This window comes from Andrena cerasifolii, chromosome 8, assembly GCF_050908995.1.
Source record: "Andrena cerasifolii isolate SP2316 chromosome 8, iyAndCera1_principal, whole genome shotgun sequence".
NCBI lineage: Eukaryota > Metazoa > Arthropoda > Insecta > Hymenoptera > Andrenidae > Andrena > Andrena cerasifolii.
In genome coordinates, this window is record NC_135125.1 from 9989636 (window position 1) to 10004381 (window position 14746).

The 14746-nt window shown below is 42.8% G+C and overlaps 2 protein-coding genes across 8 annotated transcripts; one reads left to right on the forward strand and one right to left on the reverse strand.

Annotated features, from left to right (window-relative positions):
- Positions 1 to 542: 542 nt before the first annotated feature.
- Positions 543 to 9883, forward strand: Gapcena (GTPase activating protein and centrosome-associated). Of its 5 annotated transcripts, XM_076817600.1 has the most exons (16): positions 1293 to 1320; positions 1656 to 1834; positions 1939 to 2113; positions 2201 to 2384; positions 2464 to 2647; positions 2725 to 3535; positions 3623 to 3864; positions 3936 to 4124; positions 4208 to 4333; positions 4408 to 4593; positions 4675 to 4849; positions 6599 to 6789; positions 6858 to 6917; positions 6976 to 7167; positions 7242 to 7479; positions 7675 to 9883. In XM_076817600.1, exons 1-15 carry the CDS (start codon positions 1308 to 1310, stop codon positions 7473 to 7475), a joined length of 3141 nt encoding a protein of 1046 aa, XP_076673715.1. In that variant the 5' UTR covers positions 1293 to 1307; the 3' UTR covers positions 7476 to 7479; positions 7675 to 9883. The 5 variants fall into 5 exon arrangements, with proteins under 5 accessions (XP_076673716.1, XP_076673718.1, XP_076673717.1 ...); XM_076817601.1 differs by lacking the exon at positions 1293 to 1320 and adding an exon at positions 543 to 1097 and having other exon boundaries at positions 7242 to 9883; XM_076817603.1 differs by lacking the exon at positions 1293 to 1320 and adding an exon at positions 543 to 956 and having other exon boundaries at positions 7242 to 9883.
- Positions 8423 to 14146, reverse strand: Hen1 (Hen1 methyltransferase). 3 transcript variants are annotated; one of them, XM_076817597.1, is made up of 6 exons: positions 13763 to 14146; positions 13443 to 13690; positions 13182 to 13364; positions 11523 to 13104; positions 10502 to 11480; positions 8423 to 10408 (listed from the first exon to the last, which is right to left on the reverse strand). In XM_076817597.1, exons 1-6 carry the CDS (start codon positions 14036 to 14038, stop codon positions 10236 to 10238), a joined length of 3441 nt encoding a protein of 1146 aa, XP_076673712.1. In that variant the 5' UTR covers positions 14039 to 14146; the 3' UTR covers positions 8423 to 10235. The 3 variants fall into 3 exon arrangements, with proteins under 3 accessions (XP_076673712.1, XP_076673711.1, XP_076673709.1); XM_076817596.1 differs by having other exon boundaries at positions 8423 to 10405; positions 10502 to 13104; XM_076817594.1 differs by having other exon boundaries at positions 10502 to 13104.
- Between the last annotated feature and the right edge of the window lie 600 nt (positions 14147 to 14746).

The following is a 14746-nucleotide window of genomic DNA, read 5'->3' on the forward strand; positions in this document are numbered from 1 at the left end:
ATTGACAATATTGACAGCCCCAAATTCAAATCAATTACATACTTAACAAGAGTTTCAATCAATATTCCCAAGATATTATTTAATTGTCCATTTAGAGACTAAACCATGTAACGTTGATTCTATTTCTGAAACAAATAAATGTACTTTTAAGTAATTCAAACTTAGAGCATATAAACATGGAGGAAGCATGCAATGGGCGAGAATGTAGACGGTGGTAAAAAGAGAAAAATATACATGGGGGACACCCTCTCTCTTTCTACCGCCGACTACATTTTCGCCCATTATTGCATGCTTCCTCCATGTTTATATACTCTAAGAATTCAAAGGATTCGAGGTGTTTTTTTCTCTGGCACAATTGATTCATTGGAAGGCTCGCCTCGATAGTCTTTTTTTAGCAGAGAGTATTGTTTTTGTTGCTGTTTCTCTTTATCCAGCTCCTTTCCCACTGTTTTACACTTTCCTTACACTGCAACCGAACGATTTATCGTTACACTTTTTTCTCCCTGTCGCTATATCCGCCCCTTCTATCGTTATGTCGTACTCGAGTGCTGCGAGAGTGATCCTGTTTATAAATAAATATAAAAGATCCGCGGCACGGGGCGATAAATCATCAGAGTCGATTCGAAGTTGTTGCGCGCTTCGAGTCAACCTCGTCCGCAATTCGTCGTAGCGAGGCAGACTTCCGGGACCTTAGTGCTCGAATGGCCGACGCCAAGGTTGTCTTTTCTGTCAAACGGGATCACTTTGGCGACCAGTGAAACCATGTAAACGTTTACCGGGGCCCGGTGGAGAAAGGAACCGTACGAACGTGTGGATAGATCGATGCGAGGATCGAGGAATCGGGGTGTGTCCGCGGCTTTAATGAACGACAAAGCGAGAAGAGGCACCGGTGTCCCCGCAATTTTTGGATCCAGCGAGAGGGTAATCCCTGTTCTTTGCTGGGGGTGCGACTAAAGGCGAGCAAATAAAAAGGAGAGATCGTACGGCGCACGCACGGGGACGACCGAGGAGCGCACGATTCTCGGTCCGCTCGAGAATGATAATCAGATGATTAACAACCGAAACGTTCGACTGGCAATACAACGTTATGAATTCGAGTTAGTGTGACTTTTAGCGATGTCGCGTCGAATATTTTGGCACGCGCGAGCCACGCTTCGCTTTACGCCAGCGAGTCAGCGGATTCATATTTGCTTGCGCTCGAACGGATCGTGTCGATAAATAATCGGGGCCCTTGCGCCCGACCGTTCAGGAAATTCCGTTGGTGGTTGAGATTCTTCCGTTTCGTTATCATCGAATTCATTACTCAGATGGTATTTCCAGGTTGCTAAAAATAAATCATTATATTATACGTGGGCGACATAACGAATCAAGTGCATTCATTCGTGAGAAGTGCATTCCTCTTTTGGTTCGATCTCATTCCATAAATAGAATACAAATATTATGTATCTCTTTTGCGTGCACTGTTGAAGCACACTCAGCTTTATCTTTAGATTCTTGTGCCGTCATCCGTGCCATTGGTCTTCTAAGCATTTCTTCTTTAGTTTGCGTCCTAATTGTTTGCCGCTTTTAAGAAATATACAGTTTCGTAGACGTAGTTCTTGCGCAATCCCTCCCTGCCTGTTGTGGCAACGATAATTTTATGCTCGACGTTGTAGGCATAGTTATGGAGGATAGTATGAGTGTTAAATCAGTGGAATCAGTGGCGACAAGCGACGAATACGAGTTTGTAAATGACAGAGGCAACGGCAAGCAGCAGCAAACTTTGCTTGAATCACCTATGTTGAAAATTGCCAACAACGGCAATCTGGAGGATCTTCAAAATAATCTTCAAGAGGTTTGCATACATTCCTTTGTATTCATAGGCATGGCGGCAATATTTCGTTATCTTTGTCACTGCTTATGCGTTGATAATTGTTCGAACGACTGATAAAACCACAGGTATTGACGGAGGACTCGAAGATGGAAAGCAACGACTATAAAATTGTGAGCAGTGTACAGCAGAATCAACCAAAGGCGAAGAAAGTGGGGCACAGTCAATTTTATGATGTAAGTTCTTGTATGATTGCGTCGGAGAAGCAGGATATCATGAAGCCGGAAGATTACACAGACGAAGGTGAGGGGCTGTTTTATTTAAGCGCCGGCTGGCAATTATGAAAGATGAAAACGTAAAGCATTCATATTCTGGATATAAATTCTCTAGCTCACGTCCAGCAAGAGTGTACTATTTTCAACGGTGTCACCTATTTGGGATCTGCAACAATAAATGCACCGAAGTCAGAATGTGAGATACAGCGCAACATGAGCATACTAAACGCAGAGCAGTCTCTTAATCTAGGAATCAAAGTATCTGTTTCTGTGCCTAGTAGTTCTCAAGGTTCCGTTGTGTATGTATAAGCAGAGAGAATTCTAACAGAATGTCGCGTCTCGTACCGCATCGTGTTTCATCGCTTTCCGTGCTTGCAGCTCATACGACGCTGCAACGCAACAACCAATCGCGCACTACGAAGTGCAACGCATCTTGTTTTACGCACGCGGAGAAAGTTCCGGATCGTGTGCGGCATGTTTTGCTTTCACATGGTCTCACGGGGATACATTGGAATCTGCCATTTATCAATGTCATGTTTTTCGTTGTGATATACCAGAAGCAGTACGTTCGTCATACTCTCTCGCATGCACGGGTTCGAGATTCTCCCGAGAACGTAAGAATGTATTGTTTCGTTGTAGGTGGGCCAAGTCTCTGCTTGTTTCTCCAAAGCGTTTCACAGAATACCACGATCGATGACCAGTTCTTTAACGGGGAGCGATTTCAATGGTTTCAACATCGGGAGCGAGAAAAACAATTCTCGAGTATTTATTTTTGAAGTGACAATGGAAATAAAGGAGGACGACGGAAAGGGGAGCTTCGGTACAGTTCCTAAGGACAGAAATTGTTTCAAACTCAGAAGTAACGTTTTCAAGCAGGTGTGCTTGAGTATCCAGCAAGTGTCCAGTAAAGAAGGAGGAATTACGCTGGAAGTGGAAAGGTGTTTCGGAGTGCTCGTCAGTCCTGGTCGTAACGTTAAGCACAGCGATATGCGGTTGCTTGAAATGCAAGTCAACAGTGGTCCAATAATACAAGATAAGCAATGTTACAACATATCCGGGCACTGGGATCCTGCAGATCCAGCTTTGGAGACCCTTAATGTAGAAACCCCCAGGGAAGGGAAGATATTCATGACAGTCGCTGTTGATTTAGTGATACGCGACATCCGGGAACCCGTTAGGTTCATAATAGAAACGTCAGTCAAAGTGTTCCCGCAGAACGAGAGGTTCTGGTACTTTAATAAGCGAAACCTTGTACAGCAATTTTACCTTAATTCAAAAGAAATAATATCCGGGGACGGAACGGAAGTCCACTATGAAGTACAAAGTATAGAAACTTCAGGAGAATTAGACAGAAACAGATTGAACCTTGCTCTAAATTTAGCATCATTGATTCGATCGCCCTCTTTAACTAGCATCGACACACTTACGCCCAAGGAAGAAATAGATTCAGGTTAAGAAAGAAACTTTAGATTCCTTGCATCTGAATTAGCGGAGAACGGTATAAACACGCTACTCATATATTTGAATGGTATTTTAGACGGAGATGAACCGATGTTGAGCGGTACGGGCGAAGTATCGAAAGATTGTTCGGCGGATGAGCTGGCCAGCTGGGCAGAAGTTCTGGACAGTTGGCAAGTTAACGAACAACGGCCGAAACTTCTCATAAAACTTGCAAAGCAAGGCATTCCCGAAGCGCTGCGCGGCGAGGTATGGCAGCGCTTAAGTAATTGCGATAACTCGCAAGAAATGATGGATAGATATAGAACGTTAATTACCAAGGTAAGTCGGGCAATAATATACTAGAAAGTGCAGATAATGAATGCGATAACTGTGTTACGGCGCATCTACAGGAGAGCAGTTGCGAAAGCGTTATTTTAAGAGACATTAACCGAACATTTCCTGCCCATGACTTTTTCAAAGAAACTGGTGGTTTGGGGCAAGATTCTTTGTACAGAATAAGTAAAGCGTACGCAGTGTACGACGAGGAGGTTGGATATTGCCAGGGACTTAGTTTTTTAGTTGCTAGTTTACTGCTTCACGTAAGTAATCGTCATGCTTCGGCTGCAACAGCGATTTATTTAGGGCGTTTAATGAGAAGAAAAACGTTAGGTATTTCTTGTAGATGCCGGAGGAACAAGCCTTCTGTGTTTTGGTTAAATTAATGTACGACTACGGTCTAAGAGATTTGTACAAGGACAGATTTGACAATCTCCACATGCGATTTTATCAGCTTAATAGATTAATAGAGGTCAGTCGCTTATTCTTTGCACGAAAGTGGACAATTACGAGAACGATTATTTATAATCACTTTTGCCCTTTTAGGATCAGTTGCCAGAACTTTACAAACACTTCTGTGATCGTGGCGTAGAAACACACATGTTCGCTGCACAATGGTTTTTAACCCTGTTTACAGCCAGGTTTCCACTTTATCTGGTCTTTCATATCCTGGATGTATTTCTTTTGCAAGGACTCGATACATTGTTCCAAGTCGCTCTTGCGTTGCTAATGGTAAGATCTGAAACGCGTAGCTGCAATTTGCACATTGTTTTCCTGCAACATGTCATAGGATAAAGATGCGTGTTTCTTTAGCTGTGCAAAAAGGAGCTACTTCAATTGGATTTCGAGAGTATATTGAAATACTTCCGGGTGCACCTGCCGAAACGTTGCCGGAACGAGGAGGTGTCGCGGTACGTTATGAAGTTAGCCTGCTCGGTTACGTTAAAGAAACTGAAGAAGTACGCGGCAGAGTTTATGACGCTGAAAGGTAACTTCATATTTTATGTTTGAGCCACACACAAAAACACACTCACTAATGCCACTGTAGACCCGGTAAATCGTGCGACACCAGCGGAGAATGGTGTTGCCTTATGTGCATGTGCAAAGTTTGCATACGGTCGAGGAAACGTTGTCAGGTGGTTGTAAATCTACATTTGTTTACACTGAAGCTTTACACGATTCAGCTTCGTCGCTGTGTTTTGGAATTAAAGTTTCTTTCGACTATGTGAGTTGTGTATCAAATGACTTGAATGGAAGTTTAACTCGCACGCGACGCTTCTCGTTTACTGAGATGGAGGTAGAATAGACCAAATAGAAAAGTTGTTCAGCTAGTCTCGATTTCTAAAGAAAAACTGGCAACCATTTATTGCCAATTAAACGCTAAAAGGAAACAACGCACTCGCGTACTACGCATATGCTCGCATACCAAAGCATAAGGTGTCTCGTTCTAGTCTCGCGAAGAAACTACTATAAGTTGGCCTTCGCAAAAATCATTTGATATCACAATGTAATTCACATTGCTCTCTGTTACCGAGGAAACATTTGTTGCACAAAACAGGTGGTGGTTGATCGGTATACAACTCTTAACGTAGTGCGAACGATAAGAATTGTATAGAAAAATACAATTAGCCATTAAAAAAAGACAAAGATGCAACATACTTGTTAGTGTAAAGAAATCTAAAAAAAAAGAGAGAAAAAACGGAAAACCAACATTAGAAGATTATTAATACACTGCTTTGGTTTCTTTATCGAACTATTTATTTTGTAATATTTATAAATTCCTTCGAATCTTGTGTTGTTTGTATATAATAAATGTTTTCGTGCTTACTAGGCAGAACTGCTTCGTATTCTACACTGTCTTGTACTGATTTTTTATACAAAAAATTTTTTATTTATTACTTGTTGGAAATAAATCGTCCGTTTAGAATATCGTTTCTTAGTTTTGTCTCTTTACCTGTGCACACCCTGTCCCACCCGAAATGCTTTAGTTGGAATTGCATGAGATAAAGCAGTTGTATAAATGTCTGTTCGCTTTTTAGCTTTTATTTTACTAACTACTAACTGTCCTGTAAGAATTGTCACGGAGTCTAACTGGGGATCAACACGTTCGCCAACCACTGGCAATGCGACGATAAATATTGCAAATAATTAGGTGGAGTAACAATTACATCCATCGTCAATGGCACTGTGATCTTAAAATCGCGTGAAATGTGATAGAACATAAAACAATACAGTTTTCAGCTTGCATACTCTGTTCCATGCAACTTGAGTGCGTTCAATTTTCATTTATCAGCACCATATCTACACATTAAACGCGAGCTATAAGTGGGTACCGACCGTGTAGTTAACAGCTGTGCCAGCAGTTTAAAATTGGCCCATGGTATGTTCTGCACAGGAAATGTGCAGTGGAACATTGGTATCGGCTTTTGTAAGATATCGCGTGTCCGTCAGTAGCGTCCAAGCCATCTGCTTTTAAATATTTCACTGTCGCGGTAATGAGCCACACCGTAAAAGCTTCGATAAAGAGTAAGGCTGTGCTAACAAAATTCTTGCGCAACCGTACCATTTCAATACCATAGTTAATAGTATATTCCTCGGCAAACAAAGTAACTGCGGGATTAATATACGTCGTTCTAAATGCTACATATAAATAGATAATATTTCACGTTCTACTCTGTTACGTTGCACATTGGAGGAGGCTATTAATTGACGTGTGATATACGTGTCTGCGATACAGAGGCGCAGGAGAACGCGGACGAGTACAGCAACGAAGTGGAGCAGCTACGGGGCACAGTGGCCAGGAATGAAGAAGAGAAACAGAGACTAGAAGCCGAGTTGGCTCAAGTTAAAGAGATGCTAAAACGAGAAGTGGCGAGGGCGGATGCAGAGAGTCGTCGTAGCAATGTGATCATTACTGAATACAAACAGGTACACGCATACAAACGATTCTCCAAATAAAATATCAGCAGAATGTTTCCTACATCTAATTGTTTTAGATTTGTCAACGCCTGGAGGACGACTACAATGCTGCAAAGACCACCCTGAGTGAATTACGGGTAAGCCTCATTCAAGCTTATTTCGCACACAATCTTTCTAAGGAATTGTTCTTTGCAGTCTAAGGTTTCCAAGTGCGAGAAGTGCAGAAGTTGCTTAATGGATTCGTCCAACATACTGGCAGACATCTCGCACCCTTTGGAGAATCGGATAGACCCAATGTTGCACAGGGTGCAGGAAAGGGTGCGAGAACTAGAATTGGAGCTGGCGCAGACGAAGCTGGCTCATGTTGAGGCTGAGTGCAGAAATCAGGTAACCAAAGGGTCTCCTTGCTACAGACTACCTTCTTTTGAACCCTAGAGTCATCGACCTTGCTCGTTTTACAGGATTTGACGCATCAGTTGCACGCAACTGCTTCCGAACTTCAAGCAGCGAGGAACAGCTGGCCGTGGCTCAGTAAAACGTTGTCCAGCATAAAAGAGGCGGCGAATAAAAGGGAGGGGATGGCCCCTTCCTTGATGAAGGATCTGAGACGGGACAGCGCACCAGGAGGTGACATGCATCACTTGATACATTCCCGCAGCCGTGATACGCGAGATAATCTCAAAGAGGTTGTGTGATGCAGTAAGTATCAGTCTGAATCCAAATGCACCCAAGGTGATCGCGGTATTAGTGTCTAGCCTCTAGCGTTTCGTTTGTAAGTGACCGGTGAAGAGTAGAAGCACTGGTCACTAATAACGCTAACACCTTGAATGTACGTTAAGTTAAAAAGATATCTGGATCACGGTATGGGATGTAAAAGAATGTGACTGTGACCAGGCAGAGCGACGGAGGAAGAGCTAATATTTTACAAGGAGATCTACTTGAGACAGAAACTAGAATACGCAATGAACGTCCACGATTACACGTAGTATTCTACTCGGTCTACTAAGGACACGTGCTCGGTGTATTTTTCGTCAGGCGTTTGTCACGCGCTTTTAGCGAGGGCAGCTTTATCCCACCATAATGATATTCGAACCAGAGATATTTCTTGTTAAGAGTTTGTTATTTTTTTTTTTTTTTCGAGTATACTCATTTTATACCTGAATTTCGTCGCGTATATTTGTTATCCATTGAAATCTATTTTTCTTTTTCGTTCGCGCTTTAGCGAAACGTTTCACGCGAGAGTTAGGGTGTCCCGTCGCCAAGCCAATGGTGTTGATTAGCAGGCGGGACGCGTTTCACGCGCAATCCAGAGAGATATTACACAATAGATGTTAGTGATAAGTACGCTGCTAAGTTTTGTATGAAACTAGTCTAAGAGGCGACACGATAGAAGCGCTATAGGATCCTGCTGTACATATACAGTACGTTCGGGCAACTAACAAACGCGACATAGGCTGCAGAAAATTGGAGATTCCATTGTTCCGGCTGCAGTTTCATTTACTTTTTTTGTACCGACTCATTACGGCGACATTCCGAAATAACACGAGTACGTTTCTCCACTTCGAAAGGTGTGTCTTGTTTCTTGTACGCGCTTTCAAGCCAACTCTCTGAATCGCCATACGTAACATATCGAGCTCTTCAATTTCCTTTTTTTATACATATCCTCGTTTGTTTGCCAGCGAAGCAACAGGACGGTCATTATCAGACGTGCTATCATCTTTCGTGATATTGGACACCATTCTCTTTCTTTCGTTCATTTTTCGAGAGTTCGCATGGTTCATATCCAATTGCCATCCGCGCTTCGTTTCGACAGAGTCTGTGCGAGCCAGACGTAAGGCCATAAATTACGTTAAGGCACTAATTAAGATCAGAATTTAATCAATCTTCCCGTTACGTACAAAAGAATATGTCACGAATAAACGATCACGTGATCGAAAACACTCGAAAGCATATCTTAGATCGCGAGCTACAGTAAATTCTCGTTGTAAGATCGCCACTCTGGACCCGGCAGGTAAAGAACTAAAAATTCTCCAAATCACTTGGCGGGGAGAGTGACGGTTATAAAAATAATAAAAAATCTGGCGATCTTGCAAGGAGAATTTACTGTAGCTTGGTAATTAGTGCCATCATTCGTTCGTAAAATCCGCGCGCGTTAATTAGTTTCGAGCTGCTGACACCATAAAGATCGTTGAAGAGTTTACGGTCTCAGCAGTTGAATATCGTGCCATTATCTTTCATGGCGAAGCTTGCGGAAGAGATTGGCGACGATAATATTCCTTTCTTCTTAAAATTTATGTTTGTCGAGATAATATTTACCGAATAATATGAGATCTAAAGTGAAGTTTATGGTCGCACTAGAGACTCATACAGTAGTTAAAAAATAAAACGATAGTCCTGCATCTTACAAGAAATGGAAGATCTACTTTCTGTAAATACTAAAAGGAAGACAAACCAATATTCTATACAGATAAGCTACTAACAGGTCATGTAAAGATTCTAGGATTACTACGTATGTATCACTGTACACCTTGTAATGTCATTCCACTATTATTGAAATAAAGAAAGATATCGTATCTGTCTAATTGACAAGTGTTTCTTGGTGGCGTTCTTAAAACGACGCTTGGGTCCAGAATACACGAAGAACTAGTCCGTTCGTTTGGAAGATACTATTTTATTTATACGTGTTCGTTCAAAATCGGCAACCGTGTGAACGGAACGATATGCAGTTTTAGTCTTGTAGAGATTTTTCAACCGTCATAAATATCAACGCAATGCTTTATTAAATAGGTAAATGTAGACGAATAGGCGAAATAAATTGTAACGTATCGATAAACTTTCGTAATGCCATACAAAGGTAAAACAGCGCGTCATCTTACGGCACTTAACAAACGACACGATGAGAAAAGGTCTTGAAAATCGTAAGAAAATATATGTATATATATCCTTTTTCAAAAGTCGACACCTCAATGTCTCGAGTGGTAACAAGCGAATTCTTACTGGTAATGTACAACCGCGTACAGATTATAAATGGTAATGAAGCACTGCTTTACGTCTACCGAAGACACTAATTCGTCAATAGATGGGATGCAAGAACGAGAAAAGCTCAACGAGGAAAGTAAAGCAAAAAAAGAAAAAAAAAACAAAGCGAAATGATTCTTTCCTTCTATGAAACTAAAAAACAATCCCTTTCTCAACAAATTTGTCGATCGTTGCTTAGAAATATTCACAACGCTGTACTTATATCCCAGTAATAACTTATTAAAAAAATATATATATCTCAAGTATTCGTGGAAACTCAATCGCAATTAAATATTATAATGATTAGAATGTAAAAGGAAAGGAAATAAATACCGTCTAGAAGATATTACCTTCTCCCTCCTACCCGTAGACACTTGCGTACATACTGAAGGATATGTGGTATCGTCTAGGTCTAGATAATAATCATTTCAATGGTATCACGTGCCACCAGTGGCCCATTGATCATTCCTGCTATCACTATTTACTGCGTTTTCATTTACGTCACTGTTATCGTCATCCCCCATCTCATTGTTCTCTAAATCGCTGTCCTCCTCGGAGCTGCTCTTGAAACCTTCGTCCTGTTCCATGTTTCCATACGCGCCGTCGCCTTCTAATTGCAACAGAAAGAACTCCAGTCAGACAAGGCGAAGAAAGCGATAAAATCTGATACACCAAATTTAGGCAACAGGTGTGAAACAACCACCTGGTGCTCTATCCGGGAACCCTGCTTCCCTGCGATTCCTCATGTGAATATCAACGTCCATAGGATTGGCCATGTCGAGTATTCTCAACAGCCACATGGGAAAATCATTTTCCAACGCGTAAATGTCGTTCTCATTCTCAAGATCATTTTCCAGTACATCGATCAGTGGCTGCAAATCTTCTAACTCGTTCAATTGCACAGCCATCATGTTGTTACCCTCCCCGTCCCTATTGTTGTTCGCGAGATCGCCATTCTCAACCTCGACAGGCTCCAGCGCACCAACCCTAGGCGCCTCTGCTATACTCGGTGGTTCAGAATCGGATATCTGATCCTGCGCTATGCTCGACAGATCGTATTCTGGCGTCATATCTTGAGCAGAGGCAGAGTTCGGGTATCCAGAGTCCATCACTTCCGGGGACCAGCTGTTTGGAGGCGTATCCACGGATTCTTCCGGCGAAGAAGGCTTCGCCTCGATACCTTCCGTTACCTCTAGAGCATTTGGTTTTACATCCTTACAGTTGACTTGTTTCTCGTCTTTTAATACTGACGTGGATTGAACACTGTGAGAGCTAGATACGAGAGACATGTTACTTATGGTACTAACGTCTTTGGCATCGTTACGCATACTATCTATGTTCTGTAGAATATCCTTTAATGATTCAGAGCTCGAGTCAGTCTTTCCCTCGTGAATCAAATCGACGCGAGATTCCTGTCCAACGGTCAGCCGTTGATCAGTCACTCGAGATTCTGTATTACATCTTGCCGAATGTATAGCAGTTTGTCTTCCTTCATCAATCGTGGTAACGTTCGCGCTATCGTCGCTACATAAAGGACCCGTAATACACGCTTCCTTCGTCGTGTGTTTATCACTATTTAATGTAGAACCTATTGTCGATGTGTCGCTGACGGTAAGCGTATTGTCGATGGCATTATCCACCTCATTTTTTAACACTTCCATACTCTTTTCACGCGTGGAATCCTGAGGGCTATTATGTAGCTCCATTATCCCGCTACACTTAACAGTCGAGTCCACGTGAATACTGGAATCATTATTACTTTGCGAAGACGCGTTGCTACTTTCTAATGTATTATTGCTACTAAGTCTTGTTACTTGAAGTTGCTGTATTGCGCTTAATAAGTTGCTACCGCTTTTCTGTGCCCCACGGTCGAGGGACCTTCGGCTGCCTGTCGTGCTTACTTTTGTGCCGATTTTTGGTGAACTGGTGAACTGCGGTTGATTATCTATCACAGTGTTACTGGCGTAAGATACGCTGCTGTTTAATTGCGACACGTCTCCCTTGGACACAGCGCTATCATGCTGAACACTTGGCGTTTCACGATGTTTTGTACTCACGTTTGTACTACTGTTTAAAGTTTCCAAATCGGAATCTTCGCTCTCCTTGTACGACTTGTTTAAATATATACTATGAAAGTCATTGTCAAAATCAAGCTCATTCTTCGCCACCGCTTTACATTCCCCGTCTTTGGACTCATTTGCTTGATCAATCGAATCGTTCAGCATCCAGTAAGCGCTCATACTCTGATTGCACATGCTGTCATCTTTTAAGTGCTGCTCCATTCGAAGATACGGTTCGGGCGACGTGGATGCGCATGACGTGGACATGTATTGCTGAAAATCTAAAGTACGATTCAGGTTTACTACGGTCCTCGATATTTGGCTGTCTCGTGCGCTAGAGGGATTAAGAAACTCAAGGAACGAGCCCTCCTTTATATCCTCCAAATTCATGTTAAGGAATGAATCAGATGACACCGCCGATTCGTTTAAATCTGACGGAACGTTGATAAAAGAATCGTTCAGATCATCTACACTCCCAATGTTACTCGAAAGCGATGGTTTCGACTCCAGAGTCTCTTTGCTGCTGGTCTTAATAAGTTCTTTCGGAGTTTCATCGTCTTTCGTCACTTCGGAGATACCGTCTAACAGAAGGCTCTCTACATCGAAGAGAGACGTACTGTCTTCGGCGACAGAGCAATTCTGCGGGATAATGATGCTCGGCTCTCCCCAGTTGTCCCAAGTATTGAGAAGGGAATCTTCTTCTAAGAGTCTGCTGGAATTGATCGGTGGTCCAGGCTCTCTGTTCCAATTATCTTCCTCGTCCGTAGCAGAGTAGTTGGACCACAGGGCTTCTTCCACGGTGCTGTAGTCTGAGTACGTCGAGGGCGGCGGCACCAATACGACTGGACCAATATCGCGGTTCGCAATCGCCCAACCAGCTTCTTCTAAAATCGTCTGTAATACGTCTATCGAAATGCGAAAGGACCTCAACATGTGCAGTAACTTTTCTAATGGCACTTCTTCCTCCATCTCGCAATCTTGAAACGACAAGTAGCGGATGTAATACGTGGCCTCGTCAAGGATCTTCTGCTCGTCCGAACGATTGTCTGTGCAGAACGGATACTCGTGCACAGCGACCGTCTTAAACAAACCTTCCACGCCTACGTTACAGCTATCCTTCTCGCTGAGGCGATGGAACACTGCCATTTGAGAGCAACATCCCAAATGTTCCGTGCCCACTGGGCCTTTGCAAATGCCTTCAAAGGTCACTACGTAATCAGGATACCTCGCAGTGATATTTTCTGCCCTGTTAACATCACAAGGATCGCAATAAATACAGACTCCAGGCTACCGATTAGATGAAAGGGGACGTCGTTCGCTCACCAATCTTGAAATTGCTGTCTACTCCACTCAAACTTGTGATCAGCGTGCCTGAAGCCCGAAAAATTCGGGAACAGCACATTGAAGTCTGCGTTCGGCGTCGTCATCACTGCCAGCTTTGGCTTGATGAATCCGAATATGTTGTAAGGCAGGTCCTCCAGAGTGTCTGGATACAAATGTTCGATCCTGAAGCGTCAAAATATTTGTCGCACCTTCTATAGAACAAGAGCACGCCTAACATTTATATATCGAGCGAGAACCCACAATTCTATGCAGATCACCGCATCAGTCTTCTCCAGTTTCTTGTCATTGTAAGTGACGCTGCCCTCGCATATTTCAATCACGAGAGGCGACGTCCTGGTGTGTAAATATTCTGCGATTAATGGGGCACCCTTCTCCTTGTAAGCCTCTAGAGTCCGTCTATCGATATCTACGCATAGTATTTCCTCCACGCCAGTTGTGTTCTTCAAATAGACCAGATACTCGAGCTCCGAACATCCGAAGTCAACCACCTGCGAAGGAAACAGAAATCGGTAATTCCTGAGGCAGGCCGATAAGAATAAAAGAGAAACGTGCGTGGGTACCTTGCGTAGCTTTCCTCGATACTTCGTGTCGTTTAGTATATCCGAAACAGCGACGTATCTCTGCACATACGCGGGCGGGAAAAATCTCAGAGGCTTCTCTTCGGGTTCCTGAGGTGCCTCTGGGTCCCTCATCGTGTACGGGCTCTCAGAGGTATCGAATCGTGCTTCTGTACCAGTTACGACATCGTCCACGGCGGCAGGCTGCCTCTTCACCCGATAACTCTGGTATACAAATTTGCCGAAGAGGTACAGCACGTGGAACAGTACGATGATCATGTCAATAACGGGAATCAATCGAAACTTTCTATTCACCGATCAAATCTTTCGCTAGTAAGCATCCCGGTCTACTGCCCGTTGTGCGTAGTGGCAGCCATATTGTTTTGTTTTGACGGCGGGCCACGGAGTCCGGCGCGATTTGCCGGCGATATTTGAAATGAGCCAATCGTGGAACGGCGGTGGAAGATTCCTACGAGCGGACAGGTCAAACTTCTCGAGAACAGTTCATGATTGTAAGAAAGTTACATTTTTAAGGGTGTAGGTATATCTATTAGAGTGGCAACACTCATCGTTCTACTAACTGTGGCAACAATAGTGTCGATTTAGTGTATTTAAAAGCACTTTGAATATTCATCGTGGACACAACGACTGCAGCTATCTAGCGGACACATTAGTGAATTACAAAACTGCGCAGTAGCTACTGTGTTTTATTGTAAGTAACAAGTCGCTGAGAAAGGTTATAAGGTGAATGTCCCAATTTCTGCTCATGTCCCCATTTCTGCTCATTTCGTATTTTTCTTACTATTATATGCGTTACGTTTGTACTGTAGTTGCAACAAAATAATTCTAAACTATTTAAACATTTACGCGAGTGTTGCACGAGCTTGGGGCAATACATACGTCGCCATTTTTCATGAGCAGAAATACGGACATTTAGAGCATTATATATTTAATTACAAATTACTAATAGTTAAACATCATGAAATA

Coding starts and splice junctions, on each gene's coding strand:
- Gapcena (XM_076817599.1), top strand. Junction 3,536..3,622: donor CAAGGAAGAAATAGATTCAG/GTTAAGAAAGAA, acceptor ATGGTATTTTAG/ACGGAGATGAACCGATGTTG. Junction 4,125..4,207: donor TTGCTAGTTTACTGCTTCAC/GTAAGTAATCGT, acceptor TATTTCTTGTAG/ATGCCGGAGGAACAAGCCTT.
- Hen1 (XM_076817594.1), bottom strand. CDS start 14,038: ATGATCATCGTACTGTTCCACGTGCTGTACCTCTTCGGCAAATTTGTA. Junction 13,105..13,181: donor AGACAGCAATTTCAAGATTG/GTGAGCGAACGA, acceptor TGATGTTAACAG/GGCAGAAAATATCACTGCGA. Junction 10,409..10,501: donor GTTCCCGGATAGAGCACCAG/GTGGTTGTTTCA, acceptor TGTTGCAATTAG/AAGGCGACGGCGCGTATGGA.